Below are 21661 nucleotides of genomic sequence, written 5' to 3' on the forward strand. Positions count from 1 at the left end.
CTCTCACAGCGTCACTCACCAGTCTGTTAGACGATAAGGTTAACACCAAGTCCCGCGTGAGATTTACTGAGGCTGGTGTACCTAAGAGGCCAGGCAGTCGAAAGTCTTACAATAGCTTTCGCATCCCGACTCCCTACCCTTCCTCCAACTGTATGGATCAGGAAGAGGCAGAAGAGCAGGAATCACAACAACTTAAGTTCAAGGAGATTTACCTGACTAAGGAGATGGGCAGTCTGGGCAGGGGCAGTCTGGGCTACTGCCCAAAACCATTGCCCAAGCCAGCCATCAGGTATGTCTGTAACCATTCTTCAATACTGCCTTTTATTTATGATTGTCCTTAAACAGTATTTGATGTTTATAGCAATTTCCCTTTTTTTTAGAGTATAGATATGGCCATATAAAGTTGAATTCTGAGTTTACATACACCTTAGCCAAGTACATTTAAACTCAGTTTTTCACAATTCCTGACATTTAATCCCTGTTTTAGGTCAGTTAGGATCACCACTTTATTTTAAGAATGTGAAATGTCAGAATAATAGAAGAAGAAAGAATCATTTATTTCAGCTTTTATTTCTTTCTTCACATTCCCAGTGGGTCAGAAGTTTACATACACTCAAATAGTATTTGGTAGCATTGCCTTTAAATTGTTTAACTTGGGTCAAATGTTTTGGGTAGCCTTCCACAAGCTTCCCACAATAAGTTGGGAGAATTTTGGCCCATTCCTCCTGACAGAGCTGGTATGACTGAGTCAGGTTTGTAGGCCTCCTTGCTCGCACAAGCTTTTTCAGTTCTGCCCACAAATGTTCTATAGGATTGAGGTCAGGGCTTTGTGATTGCCACTCCAATACCTTGACTTTGTTGTTCTTAAGTCATTTTGCCACAACTTTGGAAGTATGCTTGGGGTCATGTCCATTTGGAAGACCCATTTGCGACCAAGCTTTAACTTCCTGACTGAAGTCTTGAGATGTTGCTTCAATATATCCACATAATTGTCCATCCTCATGATGCTATCTATTTTGTGAAGTGCACTAGACCCTCCTGCAGCAAAGCACCCCCACAACATGATTCTGCTACCCCCGTGCTTCACGGTTGGGATGGTGTTCTTTGGCTTGCAAGCCTCACCCACCCACGGCTGTGTGGTCCCATGGTGTTTATACTTGCGTACTATTGTTTGTACAGATGAACGTGGTACCTTCAGCCATTTGGAAATTGCTCCCAAGGATGAACCAATTCTTTTTCTGTGGTCTTGGCTGATTTCTTTTGATTTTCTCATGATGTCAAGCGAAGAGGCACTGAGTTTGAAGGTTGGCCTTGAAATACATCCACAGACTCAAATGATGTCAATTAGCCTAACATAAGCTTCTAAAGAATTTTCCAAGCTGTTTAAAGGCACAGTCAACTTAGTGCATGTAAACTTCTGACCCACTGGAATTGAGATACAGTGATTTATAAGTTAACTAATCTGTCTGTAAACAATTGTTGGAAAAATTACTTGTGTCATGCACGAAGTAGATGTCCTAACCGACTTGCCAAAACTAGAGTTTGTTAACAAGGAATTTGTGGAGTGGTTGAAAAACGACTTTTAATGACTTCAACCTAAGTGTATGTAAACTTCCGACTTCAACTGTACAAGCCAGTTTCAATACAAATTACTTATACAAAAAAAGTACTCTAATTTATCATATTATTTGACTTTAAAACAGAATAATTTAGTCTTTTTTTTCTTCTCCAAACCGGCAGAAGCTTTTCTCTTTTATCTTTCTGTAATGAAAAGAACTATAGAAGTTGAATAAATTCTTATTTTTTATTATTAGATGTGGTTGACACACCTCCACCACACTAAGGTGTTTTCCCAGAGCAAAAGCAACGATTCCCCCACTATTTTCAATGGTGCAGATGTGTTTGACACACCTCCACCAGAGCAACGTTCCTCACAGCATTACATATTATTTGTTTGACTGTGATGATTTCTGTTTTTTTTTTCAAGAACCTCTCTGTCTGATGTGCAGAAGAAGACAACCAACTCTGACTCGCTACAAGTCCTCTTAGGTGTCTCAGAGGACACCCTCATCACCTGTGTGCAGGACAGCCTGCAAGGATCTCTCTCCAAACTTGCATGCATGTCCAATTCTCCATCTGGAAGTGCAGGCTCTCCGAAGATGACCCCTGCTGTAATGGCAGAAGTGATTAAAGATGTCAAGTCGGCCGTATCAGTAGTCGTTAAGAGTGCCTCCGCTAGCCAAACCTCTCAAGTGACACCGGTAAGGGGAGACTCACAGACCAAGGTGACTGAGAGCATGGTGAGAGAGCTGGCTGCTAAACTTGAAAAAGTTGACCAAGAGAGCAAGAGTCTAACAGGGCAAGTCATGACCATGATCTCTGACACAATGGTGGCTTTTGTTGACGAGAACGAACAGAATTTGCTGAAAGATCTGAAGGACAAGATCACGTTTTTGGCATCGCATGTTGGCTTCATTGACGATCTTGATGCCCTGATAAGGAAATACGAGAGCAGCTACAATATTGGTGAATCTGGTTCCTCCTGCACGCTCACATCTAAGAGCATCCAAAAACTCTCCAGCCGGGAGTTTCAAACATCAGCAATACAAGCAGTGAGTGGAGTTCTTGCCAAAAAAGTCAGTAGTTTGAGCTTTCCTAGTTCAGTCGTTCAGTCTGAGTTAACAGGTGCTGTATCAGGTCAAACATTGTCTGGCATTGTAAAGACAGAGTCAATTTACCCAGTGGGCTCAGCGGCGTCAGTAGTTGTTAAGACTTTCGTGTCAGATATGAAGTCCTTGGCTGAATCTGAAGAGAGTCCCCAACAGAAGAGTGCCTGGTCTGCTGCTGTTCACATTTACCACAGCATCCAAAACAACTTGAAAGATTATTTCGGCAAGCTTCAGAGATTTGCCCTAAAGGGCATTGTCACATCTGATGACAACATCACAACTTGCACCAAAGAAGTCATCTCAGAGCTTCTGGTCTTGTACAAGACTGAGATGTCAAAGGAGGACCCCCTGTACACTGTTGGAGAAAAAGGATCAGACTTCTCTATTGAGAGACAACAATTTGTAGAGGGCGTTCTGGCTCAGCTTGGGGATATCTCCCATTCCAGGGCCTCATCACCAATAGTATATGAGTTCCCCTGTCAAATTGAGGACAGCAGAAGTAAGGCCACAGCTTCTTTGACCAGTCTGTTAGATTGCATGAAACAACTATCAAGTGAGGAATTCAAGAGAGACACCACTCAAGCAGTGAGTGAGTTCCTAGTTAAAAAGTCCAACAGTAGCTTAACTAGTGCAAAGCCTGCTTATTCTGTAGCATCCAGGTCTTGTTCCGTTCAAAACCAGAGAACCTTGTCAAAGGATATTTGTGCAGTTTCTGCTGCCTTTGGCATCATTGACACATTTGTGGAAGACCTGCAGAGCTTGGCGCAACCTGCAGAAGTAGAGGAGAGAGAACCTGACCTCCAGGAAAATGCACAAAAGCGAAAGAGCAGGATCTGGTCTGCTACTACTAGTTTATATAAAAATATTAAGAAGACATTAAAGGGCTTCACCATTCACCGGCGGAGGTCAGACGTGCAGAGAAGAATGTCTAGCCATACACCCACAGAGGACTCTGGACATCTTGTGACTAAGGAGTACCTTGGTTTGGAAAGCCAGAACTTGACGCAAGCTAGTAAGAGTGTGCCTCACTTGCCCAGTTTGAACCAGGAAGTGACTCTACACATGGGTGTCAGCGAGAGTTCAAAACTTCTCTGGACTGAAACAGACGAGGGTCTAATGAACAATAGTACCAAACAGGTCATTTCAACAATCTTGACCTCATGCGAGGATCAGACATCAAATGCACCTTGCTTCTCCACAGTAGGAAAGAAAATATCTGATATGTCCCTTGAGGTCAACATATTGGTAGGTGATGTTCTGTCTCAGCTGAAGGACATCTCCTTGTCAAGGTCCCCAACACCATGTGAAGACATGTTTGAACGTCTCCAAGGTTCTACTGAGCGAACCTCTCCAGTAAGTCTAGATTGCAGCACGGCTGCCTCCAAAGGCATTGCATCTTCCCACAGTCTTTCAACAAAGAGCCTCCAAAAACTTTCTAGTCATGAGTTCCAAACCAAAGCTGAGAAAGGAGTGAGTGAGGTCCTCTCTAGATCATTTAACATTGTGGAGGAAGGTACAACAGATAAGTACCTCCAGTCTGTATCTACATCCACCACATCTACTGATATTATACAAACCATAGTGAAAGATCTGCAGGAGCTCACCCAGACCACCCAATCATCTGACATGGTATCTGGAACCTCCCTGCTCACCACTGGACAGGTTTCTGAGAAAATAATATGGTCTGTCGCTCGTAACATCTACTACAGTCTGCAAAGTAAGATTACGGAGTTTCTCAGAAAAGATCTTCAAATGTCAGACACAACACTTGGTTCAATCCAAATATTTCCATATCAAAGCGGTCCTGCTTCACAAAGAGCAAGTCTCTGCCATCTTGAGGTCAACCAGAGCAGTGTTACACCTGGTGGAAACGATGCCTGTGTGGACATTCCGCACAAATTACTACCTAAAACCACTAAGCTCTCAGGATCCATGCTGGAGGATATTGGCACGATCCGTTGTAGGAGTGCTGACAGCCAAAATACAAGAAATACCTCTTCTTCACGCTCCTCCATCTCTCTAAAACCTACTTCAAAATCAAAGCAGTCAGAATGGGACTTCACCTTGCCCGGTACTCCCATCCCCACTGAACTATCTGCTCAGAGTGACTTTCCCATTTTAAGAAACTTGATCATTCAGGACTTGTTTCACACAGAGAACTTACTTCCCCCATCCTTTGTGGACAAAGTCAGGCAAGCTGCTGGGGTGGTAGTGGACGAAATGGTGGAAAGTGTTGAGAACACACAGGAAGATGGACAGGGTGCTTCTCATCCTGACAACCTCCGATCTGCTGTTAGGAAATTGAGAAAAATAATTTCCACTGGGACCATCCACATTTTCAGTCATGAATTTGTGGATAAAGTGATAGCCCTTCAGGACAGCCACAGCACTCCACAGGTCTTAACATTGGCAGCAGCCAGAAGTGCTTCAGACTCCATTCTTTCAAGGCTGAAATGGGGAAAGGAACAACGTGCCATATCCAGGAAGCTCTCCTCTCAGCTTCTCCAGATATTTGCCGAAGAGACAGTGAAGGGCTTCCTAAAACAGTGGTTAGATGAGTATGAAAATATCAACATTGATGTTTCAGTCCAGAATGAACCAAGCACCTCTACTTGCATGGTCTTTCCTATCCAGCTCAATCAGAGAAAGCCAGAGGATAGTGACACAATGAATCAGCTCACGAAGGTCATGGTCAACAAAATGATGGATGCCTTATCAGTTGGCTCAAGTCATCAAATGATCACCAAAGCCAATGCCAAATTTTCTTTTGAGTCGGGTACCAGCATGGCCACCAGTGACATTGTAGAAGGGATGTTGGATTTGGTAAGGGATAGCATCAGCAGTACTGGAGGGCAGATCCCCATCTTCAAGTCCAAGAAAAGCAAGAAAACCATGTTCAGCAAGATATGCTTTAACATAAAGGTATAAGTACAGATTTTTCATGAATAACACTGCTTTTGAATGTATGAGATATTATTTGTTTATATACAGTGCCTTGCGAAAGTATTCGGCCCCCTTGAACTTTGCGACCTTTTGCCACATTTCACGCTTCAAACATAAAGATATAAAACTGTATTTTTTTGTGAAGAATCAACAACAAGTGGGACACAATCATGAAGTGGAACGACATTTATTGGATATTTCAAACTTTTTTAACAAATCAAAAACTGAAAAATTGGTCGTGCAAAATTATTCAGCCCCCTTAAGTTAATACTTTGTAGCGCCACCTTTTGCTGCGATTACAGCTGTAAGTCGCTTGGGGTATGTCTCTATCAGTTTTGCACATCGAGAGACTGAATTTTTTTCCCATTCCTCCTTGCAAAACAGCTCGAGCTCAGTGAGGTTGGATGGAGAGCATTTGTGAACAGCAGTTTTCAGTTCTTTCCACAGATTCTCGATTGGATTCAGGTCTGGACTTTGACTTGGCCATTCTAACACTTGGATATGTTTATTTTTGAACCATTCCATTGTAGATTTTGCTTTATGTTTTGGATCATTGTCTTCTTGGAAGACAAATCTCCGTCCCAGTCTCAGGTCTTTTGCAGACTCCATCAGGTTTTCTTCCAGAATGGTCCTGTATTTGGCTCCATCCATCTTCCCATCAATTTTAACCATCTTCCCTGTCCCTGCTGAAGAAAAGCAGGCCCAAACTATGATGCTGCCACCACCATGTTTGACAGTGGGGATGGTGTGTGCAGGGTGATGAGTGGTCTTGCTTTTACGCCAAACATAACATTTTGCATTGTTGCCAAAAAGTTCAATTTTGGTTTCATCTGACCAGAGCACCTTCTTCCACATGTTTGGTGTGTCTCCCAGGTGGCTTGTGGCAAACTTTAAATTACACTTTTTATGGATATCTTTAAGAAATGGCTTTCTTCTTGCCACTCTTCCATAAAGGCCAGATTTGTGCAATATACGACTGATTGTTGTCCTATGGACAGAGTCTCCCACCTCAGCTGTAGATCTCTGCAGTTCATCCAGAGTGATCATGGGCCTCTTGGCTGCATCTCTGATCAGTCTTCTCCTTGTATGAGCTGAAAGTTTAGAGGGACGGCCAGGTCTTGGTAGATTTGCAGTGGTCTGATACTCCTTCCGTTTCAATATTATCTCTTGCACAGTGCTCATTGGGATGTTTAAAGCTTGGGAAATATTTTTGTATCCAAATCCGGCTTTAAACTTCTTCACAACAGTATCTCGGACCTGCCTGGTGTGTTCCTTGTTCTTCATGATGCTCTCTGCGCTTTTAACGGACCTACCACTGAGACTATCACAGTGCAGGTGCATTTATACGGAGACTTGATTACACACAGGTGGATTGTATTTATCATCATTAGTCATTTAGGTCAACATTGGATCATTCAGAGATCCTCACTGAACTTCTGGAGAGAGTTTGCTGCCCTGAAAGTAAAGGGGCTGAATAATTTTGCACGCCCAATTTTTCAGTTTTTGATTTGTTAAAAAAGTTTGAAATATCCACTTCATGATTGTGTCCCACTGGTTGTTGATTCTTCACAAAAAAATACAGTTTTATATCTTTATGTTTGAAGCCTGAAATGTGGCAAAAGGTTGCAAAGTTCAAGGGGGCCGAATACTTTCGCAAGGCACTGTAATTCAGTATTTTAGCATTGTATTGCCTTTTTGCAGTTGATATACTGTACTTTAAGATATATAACAGTTTGTTTTAATGTGCCTTTTCCCACCAAACAGGGTTCCAAGAAAGTTAGAAAGGACCACTGTCCTCAAAAGTCTATGGAGTACCAGCCTCAGAACACTTCCCCTACTGTGTACTTTACAGGTAAGCCCTGCTGCTGCTCATTCAAGACTAAGATATTATTACTTTAGCGTTCAACTAATTCATTTGGAAAGACATTGCACTCTGCTCTGAATTGTTACCCATGACATACTGGATGGTCTTTCTTTTCAGAGTCGAGGACAAATTCTCATGGCTCCTTTGCTCCAGAGGGAAATGACATCGCATATTCCTTCCCACCTGAAGAGAAGAGTCGCAAACCCTCCCTTTTCACCAGAATGTATAGAGCCATCACTAGAAGCTTCTCCAACCCAAGATAATTTTCCTCATTAAATGAGATTGCATTCATTTGTTGTCATATGTTGACTGTTTTGCTAGCACAGACTGTAATATGTTCTGCGATTCATCCACATGCATTGAGGAGTATACCACCTCAGTCACAGGCTACATCAATAAGTGGATCGACAACGTCGTGCCCACAGTGACCGTATGTACATATCCCCGACAGAAGCCATGGATTACAGGCAACATCCACACCGCGCTAAAGGCTAGAGCTGCTTCTTTCAAGGAGCGGGACACTAATCCAGACACTTATATGAAATCCTGCTATGCCCTCAGACTAACCGTCAAACAGGCAAAGTGGTTGGTTAGGTCAGGGTGTGACTAGGGTGGGCAATCTAGGTGATCTATTTCTTTGTTTGGACTGGTATGGTTCCCAATCAGAGGCAGCTGTCTATCGTTGTCTCTGATTGGGGATCATACTTAGGTATGATGTGTAGCCTGCAGAACATTATGTTTGTTTATATTTTGGTGTTTTTTTGGTGTTCATCTAATAAAGTAAGATGTACACTTAACACGCTGCATCTTGGTCTCCTCATTCCGACGACGAGCGTAACACAAAGCGTAAATACAGGACTAAGATTGAATCCTACTACATCGGTTCTGATGCTCGTTGGATGTGGCAAGGCTTGCAAACTATTACGGACAACAAAGGGAAACCCAGCCGCAAGCTGCCCAGTGACACAAGTCTGCCAGACGGGCTAGGTGCCTTTTATGCTCGCTTCAAGGCAAGCAACACTGAGGCATGCATCAGAGCATCAGCTGTTTGGTACGACTGTGATAACGCTCTCTGTAGCCAAGGAGAGCAAAACCTTTAAAAATGTCAACATTCACAAGGGGTCAGATGGATTACAGGGACGTGTGCTCCGAGCATGCGCGGACCAACTGGCAAGTGTCTTCACTGACTTTTTCAACCTCTGTAATACCTACATGTTTCAAACAGACCACCATAGTCCCTGTGCCCAAGAAAGTGAAGGTAACCTGCCTAAATGATTATTACCCCATAGCCTTTGAAAGGCTGGTCAAGGCTCACATCAACACCATCATCCCAGAAACCCTATATATCCACTTCAATTCGCATACCGCCCCAACAGATTCACAGATGATGCAATATCAATCGTGATCTATACTGCCCTTTCCCAACTGGTCAAAAGGAACACCTATGTGAGAATGCTGTTCATTGACTACAGCTCAGCATTCAACACCACAGTGCCCACAAAGCTCATCACTAAGCTAAGGACCCTGGAACTGAACACCTCCCTCTGCAACTGGACCCTGGACTTCCTGAAGGGCTTTTGATACTTGAGAATATTTCAAACCAAATACTTCCCAAGTAGTATTTTACTGGGCAACTTTCACATTTACTTGAGTCATACTGTTTACAACTGACTGATTGAGGACTTTTTCCACCACTGTTTGTTTTGGACATTTATTTTTTATCAAATGTATTTGACAGGGACAATCTACTGTATTTCTGTAAATGTGCCAGATTTAGCCAGCTGGCTTTGTGATGTAACAAAGGTAGCTGATGATGTAATGAAAACAGACAGTTAAATATGTGTGTGTAGAACTGTTGCACATTTGCTCTGGAAATGAGGACCAAGCCTACTCGTCAAAAGGAGTGAATTGCACCTCCAATTGAAGTCAATAATAAGGTATGGACTCATGCCAATACAGTCATTATTTATATAGCTCTGTTGCTTGCAGTATTTTGAAGGAGATAAACAAGGGAAAATGATGCTTTGGTTAATATTTCTCACGTGAAAGGAAACATGACCATGCTAACTGAAAAATGGATACATGAATATTGGTCAAATGTACCTACATCTTCTGAAACTGTGTTGGGCCTACTTGATAATTAAAAAAAAAGTCACATAGACGATGTCCATAAATTAGACAACAATACTGAACAGTTGTAGCCCGTTGGTGGTGGTAGGCTTCTGGCTGTGATCTCTGACCACTGTAACAGTGAATAGTGGCAATTTACCCGCGGTGTATAGGCTTGTTTACTAGGCTAACTAGTGCATTGGGGTGGGCTATGTGCAGCATGGGCATACAGGAAACCACTCTAGCCACTTAACTCACCTTGGCCACGAGCTCTATAGTTTACAGCTATTGCATCACCTACAAAGCATCAACTGAATGTTGAATGTCAGGTATTTTAATTGTCTGTATTGTCTACTTGTTAAATGTTTGTAAAGTCTTCATTTGTAATTGTTTGTAATGTCTTATCAATTGGTGTTGGACCACAGGAAGATTAGCTAACGTTATAGCGTTAGCTAATGGGGACTCTAGTAAAGATTCACAAGACTGTTCACAGATTCACATTGATCACAGAATCGGATTGATAATCTTAATTCGAAGTTTGAGTTTTTTACTGGACAACCAACACTTGACTGATGGGCTAATCCATAGAAAGAAAATGTGATCTTGGATCTTGAACTCCCCTAGCTACATTTCGACTTAATGTTCAATATTACTAGTCACTCTGTCCTTACGAACAGTAAATCATTGGGTCTAACTCTTTTGATTTAATGCAATTTCATCATCGATAGTGAAACAACCACCACATAATCGTCAACTCCCCCCTACAAAACATGAATTTATTTGTGGTTTATCCTCTAGCTATTTGGTATTAGGTGTGATCCTGACTTGGAATGGCCACGAAGTTACACATTGTTTTAGGAAACATGAATTAATTTGTGGTTTATCCTCTAGCTCTTTGTATTAGGTGTGATCCTGACTTGGAATGGCCACGAAGTTACACATTGTTTTAGGTCCAGTTAGTTTGGAAGTTGTGGTAAATGGGGGAGTGTGAGCGCGTGTCATGAGATGCTGCAGGTGTTGATATGGGGATGGATAGGCTACCACTGCCTTTAATTACTACGCTCTGCCTGCACCTACCTCAACTGGTACTCTGCTGCTTCGCTGTGGTGAGAGCACTAACACACTGAACATGATGGACAAGGATGCTCCATATAGCCATCCATCACTGTCCAGTTGTGATGGATGTAATACAGAATGTAATACAGAATGACAAGATATGGTTTGATATCTCTTCTGAAACTGTGGTGGGGTTATTGAGTTCAGAGTTGTGTAATGGTTGCTTCCATGTCAGTCCTCAAAGATGAAATTGCATAGAATCGAATGAATCACATCCAATGATTTCCCGCTTTGGACATTGTTTTGAAAATGATTCTCCATAGCTGCCATACCTTTGATGTCATAAAGTGTTACAGAATTCCCCTTCCTTATTATAAACTCTGATTAAAACTATGGAGTTCATTGGCCTACAACACATGTGTGTATTTGCCCTTAATTAAAATTATATTGCTAGATAGGCCTAAACTGTAATAAGATGTACTTGAAAGATACTATAAATAGCAGGAGACATACCTGGGTTGTAGACTGGTATTTAGGGCAAGCATTTTAGGATTATACATATGGTTAGTGTCAACTTCTACTTACACGTTAAAGCTCAGCCATGTTGCTACATGTTTACTCATTGACTTCAAGTAGAGCATTGTTTGTGAATCTGAATAAAAGCCTAATAAAAGTGTATTGCCCCCAGCTTGGGCAGCACTGCTACACTGCTTTTTTGGGCTAAAGGTGTTTGTGACACGTGCATGTGTTCCAATGATGTCATAATTGTCTGTAGGTTCTATGTTGCCTATCAACTTGGCTGTCCTTCAGAAAGTAGATAATACTTGTATTTTCAAACAATTAATAAAAATACTAGCAACAAAACAAACTAAATAGATTTAATCCATTAATATGATATTGCCAGATGGAATAAAATAACAAGGTAGGCCTAAACTGTAATAAGATATATCTTATAGACTGCTTCAGTGCATTTGGAAAGTATTCAGACCCCTTGACTTTTTACACATTTCATTTTTTACATTACAGCCTTATTCTAAAATGGATTACATACAACATTTTCCTCATCAATCTACACACAATATCCTATAATGACAAAGCAAAAACTGTTTTTTAGACATTTTTGCAATTTAAAATGGAAAAAAACAGAAATACCTTATTTACATAAGTATTCAAACCCTTTGCTATGAGACTCGAAATTGAGCACCGGTGCATCCTGTTTCCCTTGATCATCCTTGAGGTATTTCTACAACATGATTGGAGTCCACCTGTGGTAAATTCAATTGATTGGACATGATTTGGAAAGGCACACACCTAAAGTCCCACAGTTGACAGTGCAAAAATCTATTTTAATTCCAGGTTATAAGGCAACAAAATAGGGAAAATGCCAAGGGGGGTGAATACTTTCGCAAGCCACTGTAAATGGTTCAGTTCACATAAACAGTCATTATTTTCAGTTTGAGAGATCATCCCGGGCTTTGCCCCGTCTGCTGTAGCTGAGATGTCCCTGGAGGACATAGAACAACAAGACTATGATGTTTCTGACACTGAGAGAGTCAGGTAAGGCCACTTACACTCTGTCCAGTTAGATATTTGTGTGGAGATTAAGAGAGACAGACTAATAAGAAAGAACTTGTTATGGGCAGGTCAGGCGTCATTCATTGAGTCATTTGTAGGGTCAAGTCTTTGACATGAAGACAGTGGTTAGATTCTGCCATTGGGACTGCTCTGATGTTTCCATTCTCTCCTGGTTATGACCATAGAGCCTTGTCCCAGTCTCTAGACCTGCCTGTCTGTGTGATGGATGACCACCTGACCTCTGAAGCTGTCAATGAGATGGTAAGTTGACCTTGTCATTTCATATTACAACATTAATCCAATAAAATGTTATAGTGATGCTATCATTGGCAATGTTGACGTACCACAACCATCTCTGTTGTGTTTCAGTTGTTTAAATTTATCCAATGTTGCCAATGCTCCTCCACTCTCTAACGGTTCATAAGTTCTTTCAGTATGATATTTGTTGTATATGTTAAGTTTGACTCTGTTGGTGCCATTATTTGAGACTCATAATGTTGATTTCTACCAGAAGCAAAGCAGCACTGTGGAAACCACAGAAGAAGAGAGCCTCAACAGTGCGAAAAATCTTGAGTCTTTTTCACTGATTATCAACTTCCTGCAGAACCTAACTGAGGAGTATGTTCTATTTTCTTTGGTACAGTACTACTATCAAACCTGTAAAGGATTGTATGAAAGCAGATTCATCAACTACATTTCCATTGCAGAAAAAGTTACATCACACCACAATGTTGTCAAAACAATTGCTACAAAGCATGTGTAAAATACTGTTTAATCTGATGACTCTACTGACCGACATTTCTGACAATATTAATACTATTAATATGAATAATTCATATGAATAATTTTCAGGCAATGGAGTAGGATTCGTAATGGCATTTCTGACCCGGTAAGATCTGAAAGCTTATTTAGAATACAATGATCACTGAATGTTTAGCCTTGTTCATAAGCTTTTGAAAGACGCACTATGCAACATTTTAAAACACTTCTTCTGTTTCTGGAATACAGCTGACAAAACAACAGCTTGCCGGCTTGTGTCTGAGGATTGTCCAGTTTTTATCGGACAAGCTGATGCAGATCATCATCCCAGGTCTTTACGAACTACTGGGCATCCAAGATGCTGCCTCCTCTCCATTGCCACAGAAATCTCTCACAGCGTCACTCACCAGTCTGTTAGACAATAAGGTTAACACCAAGTCCCGCGTGAGATTTACTGAGGCTGGTGTACCTAAGAGGCCAGGCAGTCGAAAGTCTTACAATAGCTTTCGCATCCCGACTCCCTACCCTTCCTCCAACTGTATGGATCAGGAAGAGGAAGAAGAGCAGGAATCACAACAACTTAAGTTCAAGGAGATTTACCTGACTAAGGAGATGGGCAGTCTGGGCAGTGGAAGCTACTGCCCAAAACCATTGCCCAAGCCAGCCATGAGGTATGTCTGTAACCATTCTTCAATACTGCCTTTTATTTATGATTGTCCTTAAACAGTATTTGATGTTTATAGCAATTTCACATTTTTTTTAGAGGATAGATATGGCCATATAAAGTTGAATTCGGAGTTTACATACACCTTAGCCAAGTACATTTAAACTCAGTTTTTCACAATTCCTGACATTTAATCCCTGTTTTAGGTCAGTTAGGATCACCACTTTATTTTAAGAATGTGAAATGTCAGAATAATAGAAGAAGAAATAATCATTTATTTCAGCTTTTATTTCTTTCTTCACATTCCCAGTGGGTCAGAAGTTTACATACACTCAAATAGTATTTGGTAGCATTGCCTTTAAATTGTTTAACTTGGGTCAAATGTTTTGGGTAGCCTTCCACAAGCTTCCCACAATAAATTGGGAGAATTTTGGCCCATTCCTCCTGACAGAGCTGGTATGACTGAGTCAGGTTTGTAGGCCTCCTTGCTCGCACAAGCTTTTTCAGTTCTGCCCACAAATGTTCTATAGGATTGAGGTCAGGGCTTTGTGATGGCCACTCCAATACCTTGACTTTGTTGTTCTTAAGTCATTTTGCCACAACTTTGGAAGTATGCTTGGGGTCATGTCCATTTGGAAGACCCATTTGCGACCAAGCTTTAACTTCCTGACTGAAGTCTTGAGATGTTGCTTCAATATATCCACATAATTGTCCATCCTCATGATGCTATCTATTTTGTGAAGTGCACTAGACCCTCCTGCAGCAAAGCACCCCCACAACATGATTCTGCTACCCCCGTGCTTCACGGTTGGGATGGTGTTCTTTGGCTTGCAAGCCTCACCCACCCACAGCTGTGTGGTCCCATGGTGTTTATACTTGCGTACTATTGTTTGTACAGATGAACGTGGTACCTTCAGCCATTTGGAAATTGCTCCCAAGGATGAACCCATTCTTTTTCTGTGGTCTTGGCTGATTTCTTTTGATTTTCTCATGATGTCAAGCGAAGAGGCACTGAGTTTGAAGGTTGGCCTTGAAATACATCCACAGACTCAAATGATGTCAATTAGCCTAACATAAGCTTCTAAAGCCACAACATCCTTTTCTGGAATTTTCCAAGCTGTTTAAAGGCACAGTCAACTTAGTGCATGTAAACTTCTGACCCACTGGAATTGAGATACAGTGATTTATAAGTTAACTAATCTGTCTGTAAACAATTGTTGGAAAAATTACTTGTGTCATGCACAAAGTAGATGTCCTAACCGACTTGCCAAAACTAGAGTTTGTTAACAAGGAATTTGTGGAGTGGTTGAAAAACGACTTTTAATGACTCCAACCTAAGTGTATGTAAACTTCCGACTTCAACTGTACAAGCCAGTTTCAATACAAATTATTTATACAAAAAAAGTACTCTAATTTATCATATTATTTGACTTTAAAACAGAATAATTTAGTCTTTTTTTTCCTTCTCCAAACCGGCAGAAGCTTTTCTCTTTTATCTTTCTGTAATGAAAAGAACTATAGAAGTTGAATAAATTATAATTTTTTATTATTAGATGTGGTTGACACACCTCCACCACACTAAGGTGTTTTCCCAGAGCAAAAGCAACGATTCCCCCACTATTTTCAATGGTGCAGATGTGTTTGACACACCTCCACCAGAGCAACGTTCCTCACAGCATTACATATTATTTGTTTGACTGTGATGATTTCTGTTTTTTTTTTCAAGAACCTCTCTGTCTGATGTGCAGAAGAAGACAACCAACTCTGACTCGCTACAAGTCCTCTTAGGTGTCTCAGAGGACACCCTCATCACCTGTGTGCAGGACAGCCTGCAAGGTTCTCTCTCCAAACTTGCATGCATGTCCAATTCTCCATCTGGAAGTGCAGGCTCTCCGAAGATGACCCCTGCTGTAATGGCAGAAGTGATTAAAGATGTCAAGTCGGCCGTATCAGTAGTCGTTAAGAGTGCCTCCGCTAGCCAAACCTCTCAAGTGACACCGGTAAGGGGAGACTCACAGACCATGGTGACTGAGAGCATGGTGAGAGAGCTGGTTGCTAAACTTGAAAAAGTTGACCAAGAGAGCAAGAGTCTAACAGGGCAAGTCATGACCATGATCTCTGACACAATGGTGGCTTTTGTTGACGAGAACGAACAGAATTTGCTGAAAGATCTGAAGGACAAGATCACGTTTTTGGCATCGCATGTTGGCTTCATTGACGATCTTGATGCCCTGATAAGGAAATACGAGAGCAGCTACAATATTGGTGAATCTGGTTCCTCCTGCACGCTCACATCTAAGAGCATCCAAAAACTCTCCAGCCGGGAGTTTCAAACATCAGCAATACAAGCAGTGAGTGGAGTTCTTGCCAAAAAAGTCAGTAGTTTGAGCTTTCCTAGTTCAGTCGTTCAGTCTGAGTTAACAGGTGCTGTATCAGGTCAAACATTGTCTGGCATTGTAAAGACAGAGTCAATTTACCCAGTGGGCTCAGCGGCGTCAGTAGTTGTTAAGACTTTCGTGTCAGATATGAAGTCCTTGGCTGAATCTGAAGAGAGTCCCCAACAGAAGAGTGCCTGGTCTGCTGCTGTTCACATTTACCACAGCATCCAAAACAACTTGAAAGATTATTTCGGCAAGCTTCAGAGATTTGCCCTAAAGAGCATTGTCACATCTGATGACAACATCACAACTTGCACCAAAGAAGTCATCTCAGAGCTTCTGGTCTTGTACAAGACTGAGATGTCAAAGGAGGACCCCCTGTACACTGTTGGAGAAAAAGGATCAGACTTCTCTATTGAGAGACAACAATTTGTAGAGGGCGTTCTGGCTCAGCTTGGGGATATCTCCCATTCCAGGGCCTCATCACCAATAGTATATGAGTTCCCCTGTCAAATTGAGGACAGCAGAAGTAAGGCCACAGCTTCTTTGACCAGTCTGTTAGATTGCATGAAAAAACTCTCAAGTGAGGAATTCAAGAGAGACACCACTCAAGCAGTGAGTGAGTTCCTAGTTAAAAAGTCCAACAGTAGCTTAACTAGTGCACAGCCTGCTTATTCTGTAGCATCCAGGTCTTGTTCCGTTCAAAACCAGAGAACCTTGTCAAAGGATATTTGTGCGGATTCTGCTGCCTTTGGCATCATTGACACATTTGTGGAAGACCTGCAGAGCTTGGTGCAACCTGCAGAAGTAGAGGAGAGAGAACCTGACCTCCAGGAAAATGCACAAAAGCGAAAGAGCAGGATCTGGTCTGCTACTACTAGTTTATATAAAAATATTAAGAAGACATTAAAGGGCTTCAACATTCACCGGCGGAGGTCAGACGTGCAGAGAAGACTGTCTAGCCGTACACCCACAGAGGACTCTGGACATCTTGGGACTAAGGAGTACCTTGGTTTGGCAAGCCAGAACTTGACGCAAGCTAGTAAGAGTGTGCCTCACTTGCCCAGTTTGAACCAGGAAGTGACTCTACACATGGGTGTCAGCGAGAGTTCAAAACTTCTCTGGACTGAAACAGACGAGGGTCTAATGAACAATAGTACCAAACAGGTCATTTCAACAATCTTGACCTCATGCGAGGATCAGACATCAAATGCACCTTGCTTCTCCACAGTAGGAAAGAAAATATCTGATATGTCCCTTGAGGTCAACATATTGGTAGGTGGTGTTCTGTCTCAGCTGAAGGACATCTCCTTGTCAAGGTCCCCAACACCATGTGAAGACATGTTTGAACGTCTCCAAGGTTCTCCTGAGCGAACCTCTCCAGTAAGTCTAGATTGCAGCACGGCTGCCTCCAAAGGCATTGCATCTTCCCACAGTCTTCCAACAAAGAGCCTCCAAAAACTTTCTAGTCATGAGTTCCAAACCAAAGCTGAGAAAGGAGTGAGTGAGGTCCTCTCTAGATCCTTTAACATTGTGGAGGAAGGTACAACAGATAAGTACCTCCAGTCTGTATCTACATCTAGTGATATTATACAAACCATAGTGAAAGATCTGCAGGAGCTCACCCAGACCACCCAATCATCTGACATGGTATCTGGAACCTCCCTGCTCACCACTGGACAGGTTTCTGAGAAAATAATCTGGTCTGTTGCTCGTAACATCTACTACAGTCTGCAAAGTAAGATTACGGAGTTTCTCAGAAAATATATTCAAATGTCAGACACAACACTTGGTTCAATCCAAATATTTACATATCAAAGCAGTCCTGCTTCACAAAGAGCAAGTCTCTGCCATCTTGAGGTCAACCAGAGCAGTGTTACACCTGGTGGAAACGATGCCTGTGTGGACATTCCGCACAAATTACTACCTAAAACCACTAAGCTCTCAGGATCCATCCTGGAGGATATTGGCACGATCCGTTGTAGGAGTGCTGACAGCCAAAATACAAGAAATACCTCTTCTTCACGCTCCTCCATCTCTCTAACACCTACTTCAAAATCAAAGCAGTCAGAATGGGACTTCACCTTGCCCGGTACTCCCATCCCCACTGAATTATCTGCTCAGAGTGACTTTCCCATTGTAAGAAACATGATCATTCAGGACTTGTTTCACACAGAGAACTTACTTCCCCCATCCTTTGTGGACAAAGTCAGGCAAGCTGCTGGGGTGGTAGTGGACGAAATGGTGGAAAGTGTTGAGAACACACAGGAAGATGGACAGGGTGCTTCTCATCCTGACAACCTCAGATCTGCTGTTAGGAAATTGAGAAAAATCATTTCCACTGGGACCATCCACATTTTCAGTCATGAATTTGTGGATAAAGTGATAGCCCTTCAGGACAGCCACAGCACTCCACAGGTCTTAACATTGGCAGCAGCCAGAAGTGCTTCAGACTCCATTCTTTCAAGGCTGAAATGGGGAAAGGAACAATGTGCCATATCCAGGAAGCTCTCCTCTCAGCTTCTCCAGATATTTGCTGAAGAGACAGTGAAGGGCTTCCTAAAACAGTGGTTAGATGAGTATGAAAATATCAACATTGATGTTTCAGTCCAGAATGAACCAAGCACCTCTACTTGCATGGTCTTTCCTATCCAGCTCAATCTGAGCAAGCCAGAGGATAGTGACACAATGAATCAGCTCACGAAGGTCATGGTCAACAAAATGATGGATGCCTTATCAGTTGGCTCAAGTCATCAAATGATCACCAAAGCCAATGCCAAATGTTCTTTTGAGTCCAGTACCAGCATGGCCACCAGTGACATTGTAGAAGGGATGTTGGATTTGGTAAGGGATAGCACCAGCAGTACTGGAGAGCAGATCCCCATCTTCAAGTCCAAGAAAAGCAAGAAAACCATGTTCAGCAAGATATGCTTTAACATAAAGGTATAGTACAAGTACAGATTTTTCATGAATAACACTGCTTTTGATAGTATGAGATATTATTTGTTTATATAATTCAGTATTTTAGCATTGTATTGCCTTTTTCCAGTTGATATACTGTACTTTAAGATATATAACAGTTTGTTTTAATGTGCCTTTTCCCACCAAACAGGGTTCCAAGAAAGTTAGAAAGAACCACTGTCCTCAAAAGTCTATGGAGTACCAGCCTCAGAACACTTCCCCTACTGTGTACTTTACAGGTAAGCCCTGCTGCTGCTCATTCAAGACTAAGATATTATTACTTTAGCGTTCAACTAATTCATTTGGAAAGACATTGCACTCTGCTCTGAATTGTTACCCATGACATACTGGATGGTCTTTCTTTGCAGAGTCGAGGAAAAATTATCATGGCTCCTTTGCTCCAGAGGGAAATGACATCGCATATTCCTTCCCACCTGAAGAGAAGAGTCGCAAACCCTCCCTTTTCACCAGAATGTATAGAGCCATCACTAGAAGCTTCTCCAACCCAAGATAATTGTCCTCATTAAATGAGATTGCATTCATTTGTTGTCATATGTTGACTGTTTTGCTAGCACAGACTGTAATATGTTCTGCGATTCATCCACATGCATTGGGGAGTATACCATGTTTTGCTAGCACAGACTGTGATAACAGGCTACATCAATAAGTGGATCGACAACGTCGTGCCCACAGTGACCGTATGTACATATCCCCGACAGAAGCCATGGATTACAGGCAACATCCACACCGCGCTAAAGGCTAGAGCTGCTTCTTTCAAGGAGCGGGACACTAATCCAGACACTTATATGAAATCCTGCTATGCCCTCAGACTAACCATCAAACAGGCAAAGTGTCACGCCCTGACCGTAGAGATCTTTTTAATTCTCTATTTGGTTAGGTCAGGGTGTGACTAGGGTGGGCAATCTAGGTGATGATAAGCCAGTGATATAGAGACGGGTGGGCAATCTAGGTCATCTATTTCTTTGTTTGGCCTGGTATGGTTCCCAATCAGAGGCAGCTGTCTATCATTGTCTCTGATTGGGGATCATACTTAGGTATGATGTGGAGCCTGCAGAACCTTATGTTTGTTTATATATATATATATATATATATATATATATATATATATATATTATTTTTGTACCAGGACGTGTGCTCCGAGCATGCGCGGACCAACTAGTCCCTGTGCCCAAGAAAGTGAAGGTAACCTGCCTAAATGACTATTACCCCATAGCCTTTGAAAGGCTGGTCAAGGCTCACATCAACACCATCATCCCAGAAACCCTATATATCCACTTCAATTTGCATACCGCCCCAACATCTTCACAGATGATGCAATATCAATCGTGATCTATACTGCCCTTTTCCACCTGGTCAAAAGGAACACCTATGTGAGAATGCTGTTCATTGACTACAGCTCAGCATTCAACACCACAGTGCCCACAAAGCTCATCACTAAGCTAAGGACCCTGGAACTGAACACCTCCCTCTGCAACTGGATCCTGGACTTCCTGAAGGGCCTCCCCCAGGTGGTAAAGGTAGGCAACACCACATCTGCCACACTGATCCTCAACATGGGGGCCCCTCAGGGGTGTGTGCATAGTCCCCTCCTGCATGGCCAGCATGACTCCAACACCATCATTCAGTTTGCTGACGACACAGCAGGGGTGGGCCTGATCACCGACAATGATGAGACAGCCTATAGGGAGGAGGTCAGAGACCTGGCAGTGTGGTGCCAGAACAACAACCTCTCCCTCAACATGAGCAAAACAAAGGAGATGATCGTGGACTACAGGAAAAGGAGGGCAGAACACTCCCCCATTCACATCAACAGGGCTGTAGTGGAGCGGATTGAGAATTAAGTTCCTTGGTGTCCACATCATATTCTCCCTGCTGCCATTCAGATTGGAGCTTGTGACTGTATCTAAATTAATTTACCCCCTGTTTTTTGCATAAATATGTCTGTCATCAGCATTTATTTGATGTTGGTAGACTGTAGCATTTGTATGTATTTCTCTGTATCATGATGCCTTGACATTGGTTATTAATATTAAAGTGATGTACAGACTGAGTTTGTACTCTATTTTTAAGCCACAAAAATCTAAATATCCTTGAACATAACTTAATTTTCAAGTTGAAAGAGTGCGCCAAGAATAAATTGTGGGTGAATAAATATTCCGTTTTTAATCAAACTTTTGTAATGCTGTAAACCCTTTCCATCAATTGTCACTCCAGGTATTCTGAACATTGTCTTTTCTATTATGAATGGGATATTTTTCATACCAGTTTGACTGCTCAGACAAGTGTAATAAACTATCATTACGAACGTGAACGTTGACTAACAAAAGTTTAAGTTATACATCTTCAATACTTGTTACCTACATTAAGCCAAGATGGATCTTGAACTTCGATACCATTACATGAAGTGTCAATGGTGAAAACCCTGCAAGCCAGTGATATAGAGACATTAGAAAAGGTTTGTTTTCAGTGGTGCAAAGTACTTAAGTCAAAATTATTTAAATATTTTTGGGGGTATCTGTACTTTAACTATTTATAGTTTTGACAACTTCAGTACATTCATAAAGGACAAAAATGTACTTTTGACTCCATCCACTTTCCCTGATACCCAAAAGTACATTTTGAATGCTTTGTATGACAGGAAAATGGTCCAATTCACACACTT

At 41.9% G+C, this 21661-nt stretch overlaps 3 protein-coding genes across 4 annotated transcripts in view; 2 read left to right on the forward strand and 1 right to left on the reverse strand.

Annotated features, from left to right (window-relative positions):
- Positions 1-21661, reverse strand: part of LOC110532571 (actin-like protein 6A) — a 758238-nt gene that overhangs the window by 48632 nt on the left and 687945 nt on the right. The window lies entirely within an intron of this gene.
- LOC149985391 (uncharacterized) lies at positions 153-15427 on the forward strand. Its single transcript, XM_090182219.1, has 7 exons — positions 153-293; positions 2010-5591; positions 7377-7464; positions 7594-7699; positions 7798-7906; positions 13525-13646; positions 15388-15427. The coding sequence occupies exons 1-7, from the start codon at positions 153-155 to the stop codon at positions 15425-15427; spliced, it is 4188 nt and encodes a 1395-aa protein (XP_090038345.1).
- LOC149985392 (uncharacterized) lies at positions 15538-19492 on the forward strand. The gene is made up of 3 exons (XM_090182223.1): positions 15538-18960; positions 19130-19217; positions 19347-19492. The coding sequence occupies exons 1-3, from the start codon at positions 15538-15540 to the stop codon at positions 19490-19492; spliced, it is 3657 nt and encodes a 1218-aa protein (XP_090038349.1).

This window comes from Oncorhynchus mykiss, chromosome 1 (assembly GCF_057628025.1).
Source record: "Oncorhynchus mykiss isolate SJ-2025 chromosome 1, ASM5762802v1, whole genome shotgun sequence".
Lineage (NCBI taxonomy): Eukaryota > Metazoa > Chordata > Actinopteri > Salmoniformes > Salmonidae > Oncorhynchus > Oncorhynchus mykiss.

Excerpts from the sequence above, each read along its gene's own strand:
- LOC149985391 (XM_090182219.1), top strand. The coding sequence starts at position 153 with ATGGATCAGGAAGAGGCAGAAGAGCAGGAATCACAACAACTTAAGTTC. Across the intron at positions 5,592-7,376 it reads AGATATGCTTTAACATAAAG|GGTTCCAAGAAAGTTAGAAA; the intron begins GTATAAGTACAG and ends CCCACCAAACAG. Across the intron at positions 13,647-15,387 it reads TTGCCCAAGCCAGCCATGAG|AAGAAGACAACCAACTCTGA; the intron begins GTATGTCTGTAA and ends TCTGATGTGCAG.
- LOC149985392 (XM_090182223.1), top strand. The coding sequence starts at position 15,538 with ATGACCCCTGCTGTAATGGCAGAAGTGATTAAAGATGTCAAGTCGGCC. Across the intron at positions 18,961-19,129 it reads AGATATGCTTTAACATAAAG|GGTTCCAAGAAAGTTAGAAA; the intron begins GTATAGTACAAG and ends CCCACCAAACAG. Across the intron at positions 19,218-19,346 it reads CCCTACTGTGTACTTTACAG|AGTCGAGGAAAAATTATCAT; the intron begins GTAAGCCCTGCT and ends CTTTCTTTGCAG.